This window comes from Tachyglossus aculeatus, chromosome 21, assembly GCF_015852505.1.
Source record: "Tachyglossus aculeatus isolate mTacAcu1 chromosome 21, mTacAcu1.pri, whole genome shotgun sequence".
NCBI lineage: Eukaryota > Metazoa > Chordata > Mammalia > Monotremata > Tachyglossidae > Tachyglossus > Tachyglossus aculeatus.
This window is the reverse complement of record NC_052086.1, coordinates 45,563,830-45,586,073: the sequence shown is the minus strand read 5'-3', so window position 1 is coordinate 45,586,073 and position 22,244 is coordinate 45,563,830. Positions and strand designations below refer to the sequence as shown.

Here is a 22,244-nt window from a genome sequence, read left to right as displayed (position 1 = left end):
CATGTTACAGATGAGGGAACTGAGGCCAAGAGAAGTTAAGTGACTTGCCCAAAGTCACACAGCTGACAAGTGGTGGAGCTGGGATTTGAATCCACGACCTCTGACTCCAGAGCCCGTGCTCTTTCCACTGAGCACGCTGCTTCTCTACTAAAATTATATTCCCTACTAAATTAAATTCTCTACTAAAATCATAACTCTTCCAAGAAGCCTTCTCTGACTAATAAGAATAATTATGGCATCTGTTAAGCACTTACTATGTTCCAGGCACTATACTAAGCACTGGGGTGGATACAAGCAAAACTGTTTGGACAGTCCCTGTCCGATGCAGGGCTCACAGTCTCGATCCCCATTTTGCAGATGAGGGAATTGAGGCATAGAAAAGTGAAGTAACTTGCCCAAGGGCACACAGGAGACAAGTGGTGTACCCACCCTATTTTGTCACCTATGCAGTTTTTTTTTCCAGTGGTACTTGTTAAGCACTTACTCGGTGCCATGCACTGTATTGAACACTGGAGTAGATACAAGATACAAGATAAAGGTTGAACAGAGTCCCTGTCCCACATGGGACTCACAATCTAAGTCAGGGGGAGCAGAATTTAATCCCCATTTTCCAAATGAAGAAACTGAAGCATAGAGAAGGTAGGTGATTTGCCCAAAGTCAAACAACTGACAAGTGCCGGAGTCAGGATTAGAACCCAGAGTCTCTGACCCCCAGGCCTGGGCTCTTTCCACTAGACCATGGATCTATATCCCTGAAGCACTTTGAAACTCAATGCCACTCCCATCCCATGACACTTCTGTCTGTATCCTGATACTCTACTGCCTCCCTTATCTGTAATTTATTTTACTATCTGTCTCCCATAATAATACTACTAATAATACTAATAATAGTTTTTGTTGAACATTGACTATGTAACATGAACTATACTAAGCACTGGGGTAGATACAAGATAATCAGGTCTTACATGGGGCTCACGGTCCAAGTAGAAGGGAGAATAGGTATTAAATCCCCGTTCTGCAGATGAGGGAACTGAGGCCCAGAAAAGTTAAGTGACTTGCCCGAGGTCACGCAGCAGACAAGTGACAGAGTTGGGATTAGAACTCAGTTCCTCTGACTCCCAGCCCCATGCTCTCTTCACTAGGCCACACTGTTCCTCTAGACTGTAATATGAGAAGCAGCGTGGCTCAGTGGAAAGACCACGGGCTTTGGAGTCAGAGGTCATGGGTTCAAATTCCGGCTCTGCCAATTGTCAAATGTGTGACTTTGGGCAAGTCACTTAACTTCTCTGTGCCTCAGTTACCTCATTTGTAAAATGGGGATTAAGACTGTGAGCCCCTTGTGGGACAACCTGATCACCTTGTAACTTCCCCAGTGCTTAGAACAGTGCTTTGCACCTAGTAAGCGCTTAATAAATGCTGTTATTATTATTATTATTAATATTCTTGTGGGCAGGGATCGTGTCTTCTGAAATTGTTGCATTGTATTTTCCCAAGCGCTTAGTACATTGCACTGCCCACAGTAACTGCTCAGTAAATACCACTGATGGATTGACAGGCAAAAAAAGAGCCTTCCCAGAGAAATACCCACAGTACTCCGGTCCCTGGAGACAGTCCGTTGCCATGTGTCCTCCCTGCCGCCTCCCTCATCTCCTAGCTGTACCCAGAAGGATAAAATACAGAAAGCTAACGCTTTTTATTGCCCCCTGGCAAGGAGCATTCCTACGATACATTCAGCTGATCCCTAACCTTGGGAAGGCTGTGCAGAGGCTGTGGGGAGGACAGGAGGAGGAGAAGGGGAAGGAAAAGTCAGATGGCACGAGGCTGCCCAAGGAGGGAAGAATCATTCTTCAGGTCCAGAGCCATCCCGGTGGCTTCTGGGTATTAAGTTTTTAGATGCAAATGTTCCTGTTTTTAGTTGGGTTTTTTTGCCAGATCATTTCTGGGCTCTTGCTTTCTATCAGCGCCAGCTGATGTAGTTGGTTCCTGGCTTTTCCCAGACTGGACTATCATAGAGACATTAAGCCATTGGTAGAAGTGGGTGCCAGAGTGGCTCACAGACAAGATGGGGGTCGACTGGACCCCCAAACCCTGCCGGGTCACCGGAGAGACTGGGCCGCAGAAGCTGGATACAGGCCAGATCCTGCCTTGCCATTTGATCAATCAATCAGTCATCTAGACTGTAAGCTTGCTGTGGGCAGGGAATGTGTCTGTTATACTGTTGTGTTGTACTTTTCCAAATGCTTAGTACAGTGCTTTGCACACAATAAGCGCTCAATAAATACAATCAATTGATTGGGTCAATCACGTTGATTGTCTACTCTGTGCAGAGCAATGAACTGAGTGGCTGGGAGAGTACAATAGAGTTGGTAGACATGAATCCTGCCCTCAAGGAGCTTCCATCCTCCTGTCTCTCCCCACTTCAGTCTATACTTCACGCTGCTGCCCGGATCATCTTTGTGCAGAAACGCTCTGGGCATGTTACTCCGCTCCTCAAAAATCTCCAGTGGCTACCAGTCAATCTACACGTCACGCAAAAGCTCCTCACTCTCGGCTTCAAGGCTGTCCATCACCTCGCCCCTTCCTACCTCACCTCCCTTCTCTCCTTCTCCAGCCCAGCCCGCACCCTCCGCTCCTCTGCCGCCGCTAACCTCCTCACTGGGCCTCGTTCTCGCCTGTCCCGCCATCGACCTCCGGACCACATCCTCCCCCTGGCCCGTAATGCCCTCCCTCTGCACATCCGCCAAGCTAGCTCTCTTCCTCCCTTCAAAGCCCTACTGAGACTGTGAGCCCACTGTTGGGTAGGGACTGTCTCTATATGTTGCCAACTTGTACTTCCCAAGCGCTTAGTACAGTGCTCTGCACACAGTAAGTGCTCAATAAATATGATTGATTGATTGATTGAGAGCTCACCTCCTCCATGAGGCCTTCTCAGACTGAACCCCCTTTTTCCTCTCCTCCTCCCCATCCCCCCTGCCCTACCTCCTTCCCCTCCCCACAGCAACTGTATATATGTTTGTACAGATTTATTATTCTATTTATTTTACTTGTACATATTTACTATTTTATTTATTTTGTTAATGATATGCATCTAGCTTTACTTCTATTTATTCTGATGACTTGACACCTGTCTACATATTTTGTTTTGTTGTCTGTCTCCCCCTTCTAGACTGTGAGCCCGTTGTTGGGTAGGGACCGTCTCTACATGTTGCCAACTTGTACTTCCCAAGCGCTTAGTGCAGTGCTCTGCACCCAGTAAGCGCTCAATAAATACGATTGAATGAATGAATGATAGGCTACTGAGTGCAAAGCACTGTACTGAGCACTTGAGAGAGGACCAGAGAGTTAGTAGACACAATTCCCACTCTTTGGGAGTGTAGAGTCTATTGTGTGCAGAGCACTGTACTGTGTGGCTGGGGAAGTAAAATAGAGTTGGTGGACATGTTTCCTGCACTCAAGGAACTTGCAGCCTACTGTGTGCAGAACACTGTGCTGAGCACCACTTGATCTGAAGACCCAGGGGAGTTTGAGCTTAAATAATTGTGGTATTTGTTCTGCATTTACTATGTGCCAGGCAGTGTATTAAGCGCCGGGGTGGATACAAGCAAATCGGGTCAGACACAGTCCCTTGTCCCAAGTGGGGCTCACAGCCTTAGTCCCCATATTCCAGATGAGGCAACTCAGGCACAGAGAAGTGAAGTGACATGTCCAAGGTCACCCAGCATAAAAGTGGTGGAGCCGGGATTAGAGATGACGATGTTCTGGCTCCCAAGCCCGTGTTCTATCCACGCGACTTCCCCGAGCTGACTGCCACCCAGTCCAGAAACTTGGATGATGTTTACAGCTGGACTAGTGTTTACAGCTGTGTTGATGTTTGCAGCTGGGCTGATGTTTGCAGCTGGCTCTCTTTGCTCAGCTCTGCCAGACCCCCGGGGACACCTGTGCGTGTTCAGTTACTAAGGACGGGGCAGGGGCCCTGGAGACCGGAACTGGTCCTGGGTGTGTGGATGTGTGTGCATTTGTGTTTGTGCATGCCTATGCCTATCTATGTTTTTGGCATGGTCGCACGTTTGTGCATGTAAGTAGCCGGGGGGGGGGGCGGGGGGGCGTTTGTGTGCATGTGTGTGGCAGGGGTGTGTATTTGCCTGTGTGGTGGGGCATGTGTGTGTATGATGATGATGATGATGATGGCATTTGTTAAGCGCTTACTATGTGCAAAGCACTGTTCTAAGCGCTGGGGGGGATACAAGGTGATCAGGTTGTCCCATGTGGGGCTCACAGCTTTAATCCCCATTTTCCAGATGAGGTAACTGAGGCTCAGAGAAGTTAAGTGACTTGCCCAAGGTCACACAGCAGACATGTGGTGGAGCCGGGATTCGAACCCATGCCCTCTGACTCCAAAGCCCGTGCTCTTTCCACTGAGCCACGCTGCTTCATGGCAGGGCTGTGTTTGTATTCATTTGTGTGGCACGGGTGTGTGTATGTGTGTGGCAGGGGCAGGTGTTTGAGTGTACATTCATTCATTCATTCATTCAATCGTATTTATTGAGCGCTTGCTGTGTGCACAGCACTGTACTAAGCGCTTGGGAAGTACAAGTTGACAACATATAGAGATGGTCCCTACCCAGCAACAGCTCACAGTGTAGAAGGGGGAGACAGACAACAAAACAAAACATGTGGACAGGTGTCAAGTCATCAGAACAAAACATGGCAGGGGTGTGTGTGTGTGTGTGTGTGTGTGTGTGTGTGTGTGACACAGGGGTGTGTTTTTGTGTGCATTTGTGACAGGGGTATGTGTTTGTGTGCATGTGCAACAGGGGTGTGTGTTTGTGGATTGTGTTTTTGGCGGTGTGAGTTGGCTGAAAGCAGGGAGGAGGAGCTGGTTGCTGGCATTTCCCCGGGTGTTGGCACTGGGGATGATGAGATGCTCCCAGCGGGTTTCCTGACTCTGAGTGCGTTACAAGAGGGAGCTTGGGTGAAGGGGGAGCGGGGGACTTCCGGGCCAGCTGTACGGGTGGGCGCAGGGCAGGGAGGGGGGCTCCGGATCAGCTTGGCCTCAGGGATGGCCCTCACTGGTCTAAGTGGTGGGCACCTGAGCCCACGCCCTTTCTGCCCCAGGAACTGCAAGAGGAGGGGACGGAAGGAGACCCCAAATTCGGAGACCCAACGGGACACGGCAAACCCACCTTGAAGCACCGCCTGACCTAGGTTGACTGTCTCACAGGCCCTTGTCCCTGGGCCCAAGTGGAGGGATCCAGGCCTCACTGGGCCCTGCCTCAAAGTAGACAGAAGAGCAGTGTGGGCGGGCGGGAAGCCCGTGGGGAGGACCTGAGGGGGGAGAAGGAGCACGGGGAGTCAGTGGGCAGGGTGGAGATGGGCACACGGGGCAGGGTCGGGAGAGGGGGTAGGGAGCACAGGGGCTGGTAGACAGGGTCAGAGGAGGGATTAGGGAACCCAGGAGGCCCTTTTCCTGATCCGTGTCCATCCTGGCTGGGGCCCGGGGGTTCGGGGGTGGGGGCGGGCTGCCCGGCACAGCTGATGAGGAAACAGGAAGGCCTTGGACACGTTCACTTCCCACCATTCCAGGCGGGGGTGGGGGAGAGGGGGTGGCGGAAATGCCAGCAGAGCCCAGAACCAGAGCTGGGCCGGGGGAGGCGGCTCCTCCTGGGCCCCCTTCCCCCGGGGACCATAGGAACAGAGCAGTTTCACCTCCCACCTGACCCCCCCGTGTCCCAGCACAGGAGAGCTTGGCAGCAGGCCAGGAAGGGGGAGGCCCACATGTATTTTGGGGAGTGAAGAGAGGGTCCCTGGAGACAAACAAGAGAGCCTGAGGAAGAGGAGAAACTTAGACCTTGCACCCCCTCCCCCCGCCCAACTGCACCAGTGTCCTGCCCGGATCCCAACCATGCCCAAGCCCCATGTCCGGAGAACACTCTGTCCTGGGCCGGAGATGGCTGTGCACGTGGGAAGCCGATCTGCCAGGGGCCCCTGTCCCGGGGGAGGCTGGTTCTCTGTGGGGAAGGGGGCACGGTCTCTGGGAGAGGAGGGCCTCTGGGAGGGGGACTTCTCCCCCCATCCATTGAACCCCATTCCCTTACCATGCCCCATCCCCAGCACTCCTATCTACTCCCAGCACCACCCCCAGAAACCCCAGTGCCCCCTCGAGCTTTGTCCCCTCTACTCTCAGTGCCCCAGTCCTCCCCCAGTGCCCCGCAGAATCCCCCAGTGCCCCAGTCCTCCCCCCCACACAATGTCCCCCCAGGCTCCCTCTACCCTCATCACCCCAGTCCTTTTCCAGTCCCCCCCCACCCCAGTCTTTCCCCATCACCCACCACGGCCCTCTCCTCCCCCAGACCTGGCCCACCACTGATCTCTGGGGAGCCCCGTCAGGAGAGAGCACAGGTGGGTGTAGGGGTGGAGGTCTGAGAGTAGGACAGCTGGAAGCAGGAGACTCCTGAGCTCCACAGTCCTGTGGGACTGCAGCCCCTTCCTCTCCTCCTCGGTCCGGGCACCTCAGTGCCCAGACAACGATCGGCTGCCCCCACATCTGCATCTGGGGCTGGGGGTGGTTTCAGGCCCCCAACCCCGCTTCTACCCAACAGATTCATTCATTCACTCATGCGGTCATATTTATTGAGCATTTACTGTGTGCAGAGCACTGTACAAAGTGCTTGAAAAAGTACAGTACAGCAATAAAGAGAGACAGTTCCTGCCAACAGTGAGCCCACTGTCTAGATGGGGGAAGACAGTCATCAATACAAGTAAACAGGCATGGCCTAGCGGTAAGAGCACGGGCTTGGGAGTCGGAGGTCATGGGTTCTAATCCTGACTCCGCCACATGTCTGCTGTGTGACCTTGGGCAAGCTACTTCACTTCTCGGTGCCTCAGTTACCTCCTCTGTAAAATGGGAATGGAGGCTGTGAGCCCCATGTGGGACAACCTGATTACCTTGTATCTACCCCAGTGCTTATAACAGTGCTTGACGTGGTGTAAGCACATAATACCACAATTATTTATTATTATTATTGTTAAGACATCAAGTAATAATAGTAATAATGATGGTATTTGTTAAGCGTTTACTATGTGCAAAGCACTGTTCTAAGCACTGGGGAGGTTACCAGGTGATCACGTTGTCCCATGAGGGGCTCACGGTTTTAATCCCCATTTTACAGATGAGGTAACTGAGACACAGTGAAGTTGAGTGACTTGCCCAAAGTCACACAGCTGACAGTTGGAGGAGCTTTGAACCCATTTTAGAGATGAGGCTGCTAAGGCTCAGAAAAGTGAAGTGGATTGCCCAAGGTCACACAACAGACAAGTGGCAGAGCTGGATTAGAACCCACATCCTCTGACTCCCAAGACCTTGCTCTTGCCACTAAGCCAAGTATGGATGTTCAAACTGCTGTCTGGAAGACCGACTGTCAGGGGATGGGAGCGGGGGTCATCATCATCATCAATTGTATTTATTGAGTGCTTACTGTGTGCAGAGCACTGTACTAAGCACTTGGGAAGTACAAGTTGGCAACATAGAAAGACAGTCCCTACCCAACAGTGGGCTCACAGTCTGAAAGACTGTGTCAGGGGATGGAAGGAAGGGATCAGGGGATGGAAGAGGGGTCAGGGGATGGGAGCGGGGGTCAGGGGATGGAAGGAGGGGTCAGAGGATGGGAGCGGGCATCAGGGGATGGAAGGAGGGGATCAGGGGATGGGAGTGGGCGTCAGGGGATGGAAGGAGGGGATCAGGGGATAGAAGGGGGATCAGGGGATGGAAGGAGGGGATCAGGGGATGGGAGTGGGCGTCAGGGGATGGAAGGAGGGGGTCAGGGGGTTGAAGAGGGGATCAGGGGACGGGAGTGGGGGTCAGGGGATGGAAGGAGGGGATCGGGGATGGAAGGGGGGTCAGGGGATGAGAGCGGGGATCAGGGGATGGAAGGGGGGTCAGGGGATGGAAGGAAGGGGTCAAGGGGTCGAAGGGGGGGTCAGGGGATGGGAGCAGGGGTCGGGGATGGAAGGAGGGGATCAGGGGATGGGAGCGGGGGTCAGGGGATGGAAGGAGGGGGTCAGGGGGTTGAAGAGGGGATCAGGGGATGGAAGGGGGATCAGGGGATGGGAGCGGGGGTCAGGGGACGGAAGGAGGGGATCAGGGGATGGAAAGGGGGTCAGGGGATGGAAGGAGGGGGTCAGGGGGTTGAAGAGGGGATCAGGGGATGGGAGCGGGGGTCAGGGGATGGAAGGAGGGGATCAGGGGATGGAAAGGGGGTCAGGGGATGGAAGGACGGGGTCAGGGAGTTGAAGAGGGGATCAGGGGACGGGAGTGGGGGTCAGGGGATGGAAGGAGGGGATCGGGGATGGAAGGGGGGTCTGGGGATGAGAGCGGGGATCAGGGGATGGAAGGGGGGTCAGGGGATGGAAGGAAGAGGTCAAGGGGTCGAAGGGGGGTCAGGGGATGGGAGCAGGGGTCGGGGATGGAAGGAGGGGATCAGCGGATGGAAGCGGGGGTCAGGGGATGGAAGGAGGGGATCAGGGGATGGAAGGGGGGTCAGGGAATGGAAGGAGGGAGTCAGGGGATGGGAGCGGGCGTCGGGGATGGAAGGAGGGGATCAGCGGATGGAAGCGGGGGTCAGGGGATGGAAGGAGGGGATCAGGGGATGGAAGGGGGGTCAGGGAGCGGGGGTCAGGGGATGGAAGGAGGGGATCAGGGGATGGGAATGGGGGGTCAGGGGATGGAAGGAGGGGATCAGGGGATGGAAGTGGGCTTCAAGGGATGGAAGTGGGGGTCAAGGGACGGGAGCGGGGGTCAGGGGATGGAAGGAGGGGTTCAGGGGACGGGAGCGGGGGTCAGGAGATGGAAGGAGGGGATCAGGGGATGGAAGGGGGGTCAGGGGATGGAAGGAGGGGGTCAGGGGGTGGAAGGGGGGGTCAGGGGATGGGAGCGGGGGTCAGGGGATGGAAGGAGGGGATCAGGGGATGAAAGGGGCGGTCAGGGGATGGGAGCGGGGATCAGGGGATGGAAGGGGGGTCAGGGGATGGAAGAGGGGTCAGGGGATGGAAGGAGGGGGTCAGGGGATGGAAGGAGGGGATCAGGGGATGGAAGGGGGTCAGGGGATGGAAGGGGGTCAGGGAGCAGGAGGTCAGGGAACGGGGCTTTAGGAACCCAAGGTGGAGCCCCGGGAGCTTGTGGTCGGGGGCCGGAGGGCCGGGGTCTCAAGGGGCAAAGTCTCTGGGGGAAGGGGAGCGGGGTGTGGGGCTGGCGCAGGGCGCAGGGCTTCGCGCCGAGCGGGGCCTTGGGTTGGCGCAGAGTCCGCGGGGCTTCCCGGGCCCGCAGCGACCCCAGACCATCCCCGCCCCCGCCCCCGCCCCCGGCTCCCGCTGCAGCTGCCAGGGCCGCCCGCTGCCCGCTGCCCGCTGCCCGCTGCCCGCTGCCCGCAGAAGAAGAAGAAGAAGAAGAAGGCCCCCGCCCCTGCCGGAGACCTTGCAGCTTCCCGGCTCCCCCCGCCGCGCCCCCGTCCTCAGCATCGCCCCCAGCCCCTGTCGGAGCCCCCTCCCCACCTCCCAGAGGACCCCCTCCCTCCCAACGTCGAAGCCCCGGGGTCTCCCTCGCCCCCCGCCCCCTTTTCCATCCCCAACCTCCGGTCCGAGAGCTCCCCTCCGCTGACCCCTCAGCCCCTGTCGGAGACGCCTCCCCACCTCCCAGGGGACCCCTCCCCACCACCCAGGGGACCCCTCCTCACCTCCCAGGGGACCCCTCCCCACCTCCCAGGGGACCCCTCCTCACCTCCCAGAGGACCCCCCTCCCTCCCAACGTCGAAGCCCCGAGGTCACCCTAGCCCCCCGCCCCGAGAGCCCCCCGGCTCCGGCGCCCCCCTCCTCTGGCCCCTCAAGCCCCTGTCGGAGCCCCCTCCCCACCTCCCAGAGGACCCCCTCCCTCCCAACGTCGAAGCCCCGGGATCTCCCTCGCCCCCCGCCCCCTTTTCCATCCCCCGGCTCCGGCGCCCCCCTCCTCTGCCCCCTCAAGCCCCTGTCGGAGCCCCCTCCCCACCTCCCCGAGGCCCCGGGGTCCCCCTCGCCCCCCGTCTCCGGGGCTCCCCCCTCCAGCCCCTGTCGGCGCCCCCTCCTCACCTGCCAGAGCCCCCTCCCCCCCTCCCCGAGGCCCCGGGGTCCCCCTCGCCCCCCGGCCCGTTTTCCATCCTCCGGCCCCGCCCCCGCCCCCTCCCCATCCCGGTGACGCGCTCCCGCCCCCCGGCCCCCGCCCCCCGCCCCGCCGGCAGCCGCGGGGCCGAGCCTGTGACGGGCGGCTGCGGGAGCCGGAGCCCGAGCCCCAACCGGACCGCACCGGACCGGACCCCGCCGGGCGAGGAGGAGGAGGAGGAGGAGGAGGAGGAGGAGGAGGAGGAGGAGGAGGAAGAGGAGGAGGGCCGGACGAGCCGGGGCCGGACCCCGGGCCGCCGCCTCCCGCGCCATGGGCAAGGACCAGGAGCTGGTGCAGGCGGTGAAGACGGAGGATGTGGGCGCCGTGCAGAAGCTGCTGCAGAGGCCCAGGCCGGGAAAAGCCAGTGAGTGCCCCCCGGGACCCCCCGCCCGGCCCGGGGACACGCTGGGAGGGTCTCCCGGTGCGGGGGCGGGGACGCTCTCCGGCCGGGACGCCCCTCTGCCCTGCTCTGCCCTGCTCGGCCCTGCCCGGCCCTGCCCGCCCCCCCGGGGGCTGCGCCGCGGACCACGGCCTCTCCTATCGCGGCCGGGGCCGGACTCCGGGGGACCCTGGCGCTCCCGGACCCCCCGGACCCCCGGACCCCCCGGACCCCCGGCCTTCGCCCCCGCCCCGCGCTCCCACGCATTTTGCCCCAACGAGGGCCGGAGCAGAAGCCGGCAGGACCGACCCGCACCCACTCACCCCCCCACACACACACTCACACACACACACGCACACACGCACACACAGACACACTCCCCCTGCCCCGCACACCCGCACGCACTCGCAGCCCTGGACCCGCTGTCCGTGTCCCCCAGGGGGGCTCTCTCTCTCTCTCTCTCTCTCTCTCTCTCTCTCTCTCTCTCTCTCTCTCTCTCTCTCTCTCTCACACACACACACACACACACACACACACACACACACATACACACGCAGAGTGACCCAGGGCCCGGAGCAGGGGCGCTTATTGCCAGGCACCTGCCCGAGCCCCCTCCCCCGCCCGGCCCGGCCCGGCCCGGCCCGGATCGATAAGCAGAGCTCAGGCCGGAGCCCGCTTGGGGGAGGGGCCCTGCGGGGTCGGTCCGGGCGGGGCTGGGAGGGGAGGGGGCTCTTTGGCCGGCTGGGAGGGGGTCCCGCCGGACACACACGGGGCCGGCGGCCGCGAGGCAGCTGGGGGTGGGGTCGGGGGCCCGGAGCTGTCCGGCCCGGAGCCATGCTGAGGCCTCCTCCGAGCCCCGGCCTCCGCCTCCCCTCTGCCAGCCACGCAACCGCCCCCCGCCCCTCCACCGGCTTCATCATCTACGCCAAGCCCCCTTCCCCCCTGCGCCACCATTCCCCTCGATGGCTCCATCACCGCCCCCCAACTCCGGCTCCATCAACCACGCCAAAACATCCTCGGGCTCCACCATCCACGCCAAACCCTGTTCCCCCCTCCTCCGCCACCCATCCAGCTCCATCATCCATGCTAAGACTCCAGCTCCATCATCTCCCCAGGCTCTCACTCGTCCACTACCTTCCCCCTGACCCGCAAAACGCACAAACGCACACACACAAACACACACATCCTGGAGGCTTCGAGGGGTCGGGTAACAGTTTCGGCTAGCGGCCCAAGGCCTCGCAGGGAGGTGCAGGGAGGACACCATTAAGCCCCCCAGGTTTAATAGCGGCTCCAGAAAACTATCAGTATTATTAATAATAATTATAATAATAGAAGTCCCCTAGAGTTCACTGACCAGCCTCATCCCTCAGGGAGTTGGGGGCACGGAGGGAGGGCAGCGTTTTCTGGATGAAGAAATGGTGGTCCAAAAAGGGTGATCAGCTTGTCACACAGAAGTACCCAGGCCGGGACACTCAGGGGTCAGGTTGGACTTGAGGAACAGCTCCCCGCACTGTCCTTCTCTCCCTCGCCCTTCCTCCCCCTCAACCCCAGGACAGGCCCACGTTTCTGTAATTTATCACCCGACGTGTTGCGCAGAGTTAGCGTTGGGCAGGGCCTTGGCTTGAGGCCCTGCAGGGGCTGACTACGAGGAGGAGCCGGGGGCTGGGGAACTGGGGGAGATGAGGCCGGGGGCCAGACCATCCCAGGGGATGGAGGGAGGATCAGTCGACGCCAGTGGCGGAGCTGAGCCTCTGATCCCGGCCTGATCCCGGGATAAGCACCACGGGCCTCTCCGCAAGCTCTCTGCTCTCCTGGGGGAGCGTGCGGCCTAAAGTGTGCATGCATCCGTGTGATTGTGTGTGTCGGTGTGCGTGCTCATCAGTGTGCCCATGGGGGGGTGCATGATTGTGATTGTATGTGCTTGTCCACGAATGTGTGAATTAGTGCCACTTCGTGTATGCCCTCGTGTGTGCATTAATGAGACTGTGAGCGTGAGTACGTACGTTAGTGTGACGGTCGATATGCCCTTATGTTTGTGCCTGAGTGTGACTGTGTGTCTTTCCCTGTGACTGCATGTGTGTCTGTGGGCATTAATGAGACTGCGTGTGTGCGCATCAATGTGACTGTGAATGTGTATCGGTATGATTGTGTATGCCCATGAGTGTTCATTAGTGGGACTCAATCAATCATATTTATTGGGTGCTTACTGTGTGCAGAGCACTGGACTAAGCGCTTGGGAAGTACAAGTTGGCAACATATAGAGACGGTCCCTACCCAACAGTGGGCTCACAGTCTAGAAGGGGGAGACAGAGAACAAAACAAAACATATTAACAAAATAAAATAAATAGAATAGATATGTACAAGTAAAATAAATAAATAGAGTAATAAATACGTACAAACATATATACATATATACAGGTGCTGTGGGGAAGGGAAGGAGGTAAGGCTGGGGGGAGGAGGGGGGGACTCAAAGTGTATGTGTGCATTTGCGTGTCTGTGAATACTAGTGAGCACCTGTGTATTTGTGCAACCATTGGTCTCTGGTGATGGGGGGTGTGTGTGTGTCTTATAGAGCCTGACTGTAAAGTGCAGTGTGTGTCTGGAGTGTACAATTGAGTGTGTGGTGGGTGGGTGTACGTATGTTAGGCAGCTCTGTTATTTGCTGCTGAATCTGACTCTCCTCTGGGTGAGTTCTAGGATTCCTGTTGGATTCAGAGTAGGCCATCTTCCTGATGCATGTGCGTGTGTGTGCTTGTGTGTATAATAATAATAATAATGGCATTTGTCAAGAGCTTACTACGTGTAAAGCACTGCTCTAAGCGCTAGGGAGGATACAGGTGATCAGGTTGTCCCACGTGGAGTTCACAGTCTTAACCCCCATTTTACAGATGAGGTAACTGAGGCACAGAGAAGTTAAGTGACTTGCCCAAGGTCACACAGCTGACAACTGGCAGAGCCGGGATTTGAACCCATGACCTCTGACTCCCAAGCCTGTGCTCTTTCCATTGAGCCACTCTGCGTATGTGGTATGAGAGTGGATATTTGTATGAAAGTATGTTTCCATGTGCCCCTCACAGGTCCCTTCTGCAGGAGGAGATGGCAGGGGGTGGGGGGCAGGGAGAGGAGGGGGGTTGGCTGGGGGTGGGGGTTCCTTCCAGAGGGATCTTATTCAAAGACTGTCTGGGCCCTCTGGGGGGCCTCCACTCCCACCCCCTTCCAGGTAAGACTCCCCTTGTCCTCCCCCCTTGAATGGAAGGGGAAACTGAGGCACAGAGAAGTGCAGGGTCCCCCAGACACTCCTCCCTCTGGCCCGGAACTCCCCCACAACCCCTTCACCTAGAGCAGACTGCCACTCTTCCCACCTCCAAAGCCCTTCTAAAATCCCAGCTCCTCCAAGAGGGTTCCCCCACTAAGCCCTCATCTCAATCAATCAATCAATCATATTTATTGAGCACTTACTATGTGCAGAGCACCGTACTAAGAGCTTGGGAAGTACAAATTGGCAACATATAGAGACAGTCCCTACAGTCACAGTCTCCCCTATTCCCTCTCCCTTCTGCGTCGCCCACACATTTAATCTATGCCCTTTACACATTTGCTTGTCCCCCGACCTGAGGCTGAGCCCCACAGCACCTGTAATTTATCTATTTATATCAATGTCTGTCTCGCCCTCTAGACCATAGGCTCCTTAAGGGCAGGGATCAAATCTACGAACTCTGTTACCCTGTACTCGCCCAAGTGCTTAGTACAGTGCACTGCATACAGTAAGTGCTCAATAAATCCCTTTATATCCTAACTAGGGTTTGTCTCTCCTCTCTGTAGACACAATCCCATAAGCATAAACGTACACAAACACATACACACAGGTGCTCCTACTTCCCCTTTCCATAGATGTACACACACTCTTTCTCTCTCACACACACACAAACACACACACACTCAGATACTCCCCTCTCTGTAGACACAATCATCATCCCCACACATACGTTGTGGGCAGGGATCGACTCTGTTGCTGAACTGTACTTCCCGAGAGCTTAGTACAGTGCTCTGCACACAGTAAGTGCTCAATAAATACGATTGGATGAATGAATGAATATGCACACATTCAGGCACCCCCCTCTCTGTAGACAATCTCAGACACACACATATGCTCCCCTATCCATAGATCAATCAGTAATAATAATAATGATGATGATGATATTTATTAAGCGCTCACTATGTGCCAGGCACTGTATTAAGTGCTGGGGTGTATACAAGCCAATCGAGTTGGACACAGTCCCTGTCCCACGTGGGACTCAGTCTCAATCCCATTTTACAGATGAGGTAACTGAGGCCCAGAAAAGTTCATTCATTCATTCAATCATATTTATTGAGTGCTTACTGTGCGCAGAGTACTGTACTAAGCGCTTGGGAAGTACGACTTGGCAACAAGTAGAGACAATCTCTGCCCACAACGGGCACACAGACTAGAAGGGGGAGACCGACATCAAAACAAGTAAACAGGCATCAGTAGCATCATTTTAAATAAATTGAATTATAGCTATATAGCTACACATCATTAATGAAAAGAAATAGAATTATAATTATAAATACGTACAAATATACACAAGTGCTGTGGGGCGGGGAGGGAGGGAGAGCAAAGGGAGCGGGTTGGTGTACGGGGATGGGAGGGGGAGCAGAGGAAAAGGGGGGCTCAGTCTGGGAAGGCCTCCTGGAGGAGGTGAGCGCTGAGTGGAGCTTTGAAGGGGGGAAGAGAGCTAGCTTGGTGGATGTGAGGAGGGAGGGCATTCCAGGCCAGAGGTAGGACGTGGGCCAGGGATCAACGGCAGGACAGGCAAGAACGAGGCCCAGTGTGCGGCAGAGGAGCGGAGGGTGCGGGCTGGGCTGGAGAAGGAAAGAAGGGAGGTGAGGTAAGAAGGGGCAAGGTGATGGAGAGCTTTGAAACCAATAGTGAGGAGCTCTTGCTTGATATGGACGTTAATAGGCAACCACTCAAATTTTTCTGGGGGGGTGTTGACATGGAGTACACAGCAGATGTGTCGGAGTTGGCATTAGAACCCATGACCTTCTGACTTCCAAGCCTGTACTCTACCCACTATACAATTTTCTTTATTTATATCGATGTCTATCTCCCCCACTCTAGGTTGTGAGCTCGTTCTGGGCAGGGAATGTCACTGTTCATTGTTGTAGTATAATAATAATCATGATGGCGGTATTGGTTGAGCGCTTACTATGTGCCAGACACTACTTTCCCAAGTGCTTAGTACAGTGCACTGCACACAGTAAGAGCTCAGTAAATACAACTGAATGAATGAATGGGGGTCGGGGGGCAGAGGGCCACCAGATGCCGGGAGCCAGCCAGAGGGGACTAAGTGCCATTCATTCATTCAATCGTATTTATTGAGCGCTTACTGTGTGCAGAGCACTGTACTAAGCGCTTGGGAAGTACAAGTTGGCAACATATAGAGACGGTCCCTACCCAACAGTGGGCTCACAGTCTAGAAAGGGGAGACAGAGAACAAAACAAAACATATTAACAAAATAAAATAAATAGAATAAATATGCACAAATAAAATAAATAAATAGAGTAATAAATTCGTACAAACATATATACATATATACAGGTGCTGTGGGGAGGGGAAGGAGGTAAGGCGGGGTGGGGGGGAGGTGCCAGGGGCAGGAGGCTGCCAGGTACATGGGTGCTGGGGGTGGAGTGGCACTGGGGACAGGGGGACACCAGGGGCAAGGGAAGGGGTCAGGGGTTGTTGTCCCCCTGGGGCCACGTTGGCTTGGGAGCTCTGTGGAGTCAGTAATAATAATAATAATAATAATAATAATAATAATAATAATAATAATAGCATCTGTTATTATGGTATTTGTTAAGCAATTACTATGTGCCTGGCACTGCACTAAGTGCTGGGGTAGATATAAGCTAATCATTCACTCATTCATTCAATCGTATTTATTGAGCACTTACTGTGTGCAGAAGCGCTTGGGAAGTACAAGTTGGCAACATATAGAGATGGTCCCTACCCAACAACGGGCACACAGTCTAGAAGGGGGAGACAGACAACAAAACAAAACATGTGGACAGGTGTCCAGTTGTCAGAACAAATAGAAATAAAACTCCTACGCCCCCTTTTACAGATGAGTTAATTGAGGCCTAGAGAAGTTAAGTGACTTGCCCAAGATCACACAGCGGACAAGTGGCCGAACCAGGAAAAGAACCCAGGGCCTTCTTATTCCCAAGCCCATGTTCTATCCACTTAGCAGCATGGCTCAGCGGAAAGAGCACGGGCTCTGGAGTCAGAGGTCAGGGGTTCAAATCCCGGCTCCGCCATTTGTGACTTTGGGCAAGTCACTTCACTTCTCTGTGCCTCAGTTACCTCATCTGGAAAATGGGGATTAAGACTGTGAGCCCCCTGTGGGACAACCTGGTCACCTTGTAACCTCCCCAGTGCTTAGAACAGGGCTTTGCACATAGTAAGCGATTAATAAATGCCATCATTATTATTATAGGCCATGCTGTTTCAAAAAGCACTATAATGTATATATATATATAATACATATATATTCTACTATGCACTGGGGCAGATACAAGATAATTGAGTTGGGCACAGTCCCTGTCCCATCATCATCATCATCATCAATCGTATGATGATGATTGGTTTCTCAATCTGAGGAGGAATGATAAATAATAATGATGGCATTTGCAAAGCACTGTTCTAAGTGCTGGGGAGATTACAAGACGATAAGGATTCATTCATTCATTCATTCATTCATTTAATCGTATTTATAATAATAACAATGGCATTTGTTAAGCGCTTATTATGTGCAAAGCACTGTTCTAAGCGCTGGGGAGATTACAAGACGATCAAGATTCATTCATTCATTCATTCAATCGTATTTATAATCATAATAATAATGATGGCATTTGTTAAGCACTTACTATGTGTAAAGCGCTGTTCTACGCGCTGGGGAGATTACAAGACGATCAGGATTCATTCATTCATTCAATCAATCGTATTTATAATCATAATAATAATGATGGCATTTGTTAAGCGCTTACTATGTGCAAAGCGCTGTTCTAAGTGCTGGGGAGATTACAAGACGATCAGGATTCATTCATTCATTCATTCAATCGTATTTATAATAATAGTAATAATGATGGCATTTGTTAAGCGCTTACTATGTGCAAAGCACTGTTCTAAGCGCTGGGGAGATTACAAGATGATCAGGATTCATTCATTCATTCGTATTTATAATCATAATAATAAGAAGAACAGATATTTAACCCCCATTTACAGGTGAGCAAACCGATTCACAGAGAAGTTAAGTGACTTGTCCAAGGTCATCAGCTGTCAAGTGTCCAAGCTAGAATTAGAAGCCAAGTCTCCTGAATCCCAGGCCCAGGGTCTTTCCAGTAGGCCATGCTGCTTTTCTACTAGGCTAAATTGCTTTTCCAATCATCAATTAATCAAATGAGTGCTTACTGTGTGCAGAACACTGTCCTAAAAGCTAGGGAAAGTAAAATAGAGGTAGTAGACAAGATCCCTGTCCTCTAGGAACTTATGAATTAGCTAGTGAAACCTACCTCACCTCCCTTCTCACCTTCTCCAGCCCAGCCCACACACTCCGCTCCTCTGGTGCTAACCTTCTCACCGTGCTTCGTTCTCGCCTGTCCCGCCGTCAACCCCTGGCCCATGTCCTACCCCTGGCCTGGAATGCCCTCCTTCCTCAAATTCGCCAAACTAGCCCACTTCCCCTCTTCAAAGCCCTATTGAAAGCTCACCTCCTCCAGGAGGCCTTCCCGGACTGAGCCCCCTTTTCCTCTGCTTCCCCTCCCCATCACCCCCACTTGCTCCCCCCCTCCCCGCCCCACGGCATTTGTGTGTATTTACGTACATATTTATAATTCTATTTATTTTATTAATGATGTGTATATATCTATAATTCCTTTTATTCCTATTGATGCTATTGATGTCTGTTTACTTTTTTTGATGTCTGTCTCCCCCCTTCTAGACTGTGAGCCCATTGTGGGCAGGAATTGTTTCTATCGGTTGCTGATTTGTACTTTCCAAGGGCTTAGCACAGTGCTCTGCACACGGTAAGCGCTCAATAAATGCGATCGAATGAGTGAATGAATGAAAGATTAAAATAAGTTACAGGTAGAGGGAAGCAATAGAATTTAAAGATATGGACATAAATACAAGTGGTGTCTAGACGATACGGAGGTAATGAGGTGTCAGTTGGGAGGAATACAGGGTGGGGAGAAGAGATATCTTTATTTTTATTGGAGTATTATTATATTACCGCATTCCATTGCTCACCCAAGCTCAGCGTCAGTCCCACTCTCTGACCTCCAGCTCTTCTGCTGTGTTTGGACCTAAGCAGTTGCCTTCTCTTTGGGTAGGAACATTTATCCAAATGAGGTATAGGTATTTATGTAAAAGCGTGTCCTCTTCGCCTTCACGGTGCTGAACTCGGGCGTAAATTCAAGATGATCAGATCAGACTCGGTCCTCGTCTCCCACGAAGCTCAGAATCGAAGAGGGAGGGAGAGCGGAGATTTTATCCCCATTTTACCAGAGAAGCAGCGTGGCTCTGTGGAAAGAGCCCGGGCTTTGGAGTCAGAGGTCATGGGTTCAAATCCTGCCTCCGCCAATAAGAAGCCACTTAACTTCACTGGGCCTCAGTTACCTCATCTGTAAAATGGAGATTAAGACTGTGAGCCCCCCGTGGGACAACCTGATCACCTTGTAGCCTCCCCAGTGCTTAGAACAGTGCTTCGCACATAGTAAGCGCTTAACAAATGCCATTATTATTATTTTCCGAGCCCCAGAGCGGTCCTCCAGCAGTGGCCGAGCCAGGACCCGGCCTACTCTACCCATTTTTCAGAAGAGGAAATCGAGGCTTTTAGACTGTGAGCCCACTGTTGGGTAGGGACTGTCTCTATATGTTGCCAATTTGTACTTCCCAAGCGCTTAGTACAGTGCTCTGCACATAGTAAGCGCTCAATAAATACGATTGATGATGATGATGATGAGGCCCGGACGGGTTGCGTGGCTTGTCCGAGTCGGGAGTGTCCTCAGGCCGGGGCTCGGAAGACCCTGCCGGCCCCCAGGCCCAGACCCTCGCCCGCAGGTGGTGGTGGTGGTGCGGGGGGCTTCCAAACCGCAGCCTCGTCTTTACCACGTTCGGCCTTTTTGGTCGTTATTTCAAGGCATTTTATCCACCTGGATAAATCACTCATGACGCTTATCGCCATGCAAATATGCCCCCAGGCCGGAGAGGGGAGGTGGTCTCCCGGGGTCCCCTCTGCGCCCCCTCCCCACCAGCCCCCCGTGGCTGCCTGCTGCACACACACGTGATCACACGTGATCACGCATGTGTGTGTGTGTCCGTCCCCCCCCTTGGGTGACCTCGTTCCTGATGGATCCGCAGTTGGCTCCTCCCTCGCGGGGGGCTGGGCCTGGAGGAGTGGGGGGCCTGGGTCCCCCCAAAACCGGGACCCAATTCCGGCCTCCGCGAGCAGCCCGGCTCGGAGCAGGGGGTGGGGGTGGGACAGGATGGGTCCAGCTTTTAGATTTCGGGGTGCGGGGGGGCCCCGGAACCCCAAATCCTCCGCCTCCCCCCACTCAGTGACCCCCGACCCCGAGCTCTGGGCCTGCGGCCCTGGGAGGGGGCGGATTCGGGTCTGCTGCATCCTTGGGGAGGGGGAGATTTGGGATAACAGGTGCTGCTCTGTGTGTAGGAGGGGATGACCTCTGCCCGGCCAAGGCTCCACGGACCCCGACCCAGGGACCCCTTCAAGGGCATCATGCCAATCCGGATTATTTATGGGCTGGAGGGGGGTTGGGGGGAGCTGGGAGAGGCCGGAGAGCAACGGGGATGGGGGCTGGAGAGGGATGGGAGGAGGGGACTGGTCCAGAGAGATATTGATGGCAGGGGACCGCAGCAGGGGGGCTGGAGGGGTGGGCGGCGGCTGGTCCTGCAGGGGCCTGGAGAGCTGGGCTGGTGGGCTCAGGCCCCCCCCAGCCTCACTGCCCCCCGCCTGGGGGTTCTTGCCAACTCGGAGCCATCTTGTCTGGGCCAGAGGCACAGAGGGAGAGAGAGAGGGGGAGACCAGCCAGGCAGAGGCAGGGGCTGACTTAAAGAAAGAGACCAGCGGAGGTGGGAACAGCAGAGAGTCAGAGAGACGGAGAATCAGAGAGGGGGAGAGACAGGGGGATTGAAAAGCAGACAGAGGGAGAGTCAGAGAGACAGAGAATCAGAGGGAGAGACAATCAGAAAGAGGGGGGGACAGAGAGACAGAATCAGAGAGGGAGAAACAGAGAGACAGAAATTCAGAAAGAGATAGAAAATCAGAGAGAGAGGGAGAGACAGAGAGAATCAGGGAGAGGGAGAGACAGAAAATCAGAGGGGGCCAGAGAGCAGAGAATCAGAAAGAGGGAGAAGCAGAGGCCGATAATCAGAGAAAGAGAGAAGCAGAATCCTAGACAGAGCACAGGAGGGGAGAGACAGATAGGCAAGAGACAGAATCAGAGAGGAAGTCAGAGACAAAACAGAGACAGAGGGAGGCAGGGAGCGAGAGAGACGGAAGAAGAGAGTCAGAAACTGAACTAGAGACTGAGAAAAGGGAGAGCAGGGGTGGAGGAGACTGGGGATGACAGAGTGCGAGACAGAGACAGTGAGCGAGGCAGAGAGAAGAAGAGGAGAGAGACTCAGAGAGACAGCAGACAGACAGACAGACGGACCAGGCTGGCTCCCTGGCGGGTCATCTTAACTCAGCTACCCGGATCGCATCTGATTCATAAATGGTTTAATAAATCAAATTGGAGGAATCCCTTCATGAATTAACTCAGTTTCCATGGCAACGCTGGGAGCCCTGGCATAAGGTGGAAGTTGGGTTTGCTTCACCAGGAGCTCGGGGAGGGGCTGGCAGTGCCTCTGGAGTCAACAGGCACTGGACTGTCCAGCGGCCAGGTGGAGGGGTCAGAGAGTGACTGGGGGGGTGGTCATCCAGGCCATTTCTCTGTTCCCGGGCAATGTGGCCCTTCTGTGACTTCAGGCAGATGAGTGTGGGCCAACTGGGGGGGTGCGGGGGTGCGGGGGGAAACTCTCCAGCTACCTGCAGTGTGTCTGCCCTTCCCTGCATCCCAGCTGCTATAGCTTTGAGGCCATCTCCCCTGCTCCTACCAGCAGTGGGATGGGAGGTCAACTGGGCAGTAGTCACTTCAGAATCACCCCACAGCTGGCTCTTCCCCAAGATAAATAGGCCCAATTCTGGTGATTCCGCTCATGAGTCTTCCCATTTTACTGATGGGGAAACTGAGGCCCAGAAAGGGGGTGGTGCCTCTCCAAGGGTCAGCCCAGCAGAGCAGTGGTGGCCCTCGGAAGGCAGCTGTGAGTCTGGGGGCTGATGTTCCCTATCTCTTCCAAACCCTATTTCTTGTTGGGATCAAAGTGGTGGGCAGGGTACCCAGGGGTCGTTTTCCCCCAGTTCCTTTCTTCTCCCTGCCCCTTCCTCTCTCCCTGGATCTCTGCCCCCTGCTTGGAAGCAGTCCCCCACCCCGGTGCTGTCCTACCACTCTGTTTCTTCCAGAAATGGGGTTGGGGTCACCAAGAGTCTGAGAGTGAATTATCTGTGTGCGTGTGTGCATGCGTCTGTGACAGAGA

At 54.8% G+C, this 22,244-nt stretch overlaps 1 protein-coding gene across 1 annotated transcript in view; it reads left to right on the top strand.

Moving 5' to 3' along the window:
- The first annotated feature begins 10,446 nt into the window (after positions 1-10,446).
- The window catches only part of CASKIN1 (CASK interacting protein 1), an 88,509-nt gene continuing 76,711 nt past the window's right edge, over positions 10,447-22,244 (top strand). The window contains 1 exon segment of the mRNA XM_038762623.1: positions 10,447-10,550. Coding sequence (XP_038618551.1) covers positions 10,457-10,550 — 94 coding nt within the window. The 5' untranslated portion in view covers positions 10,447-10,456.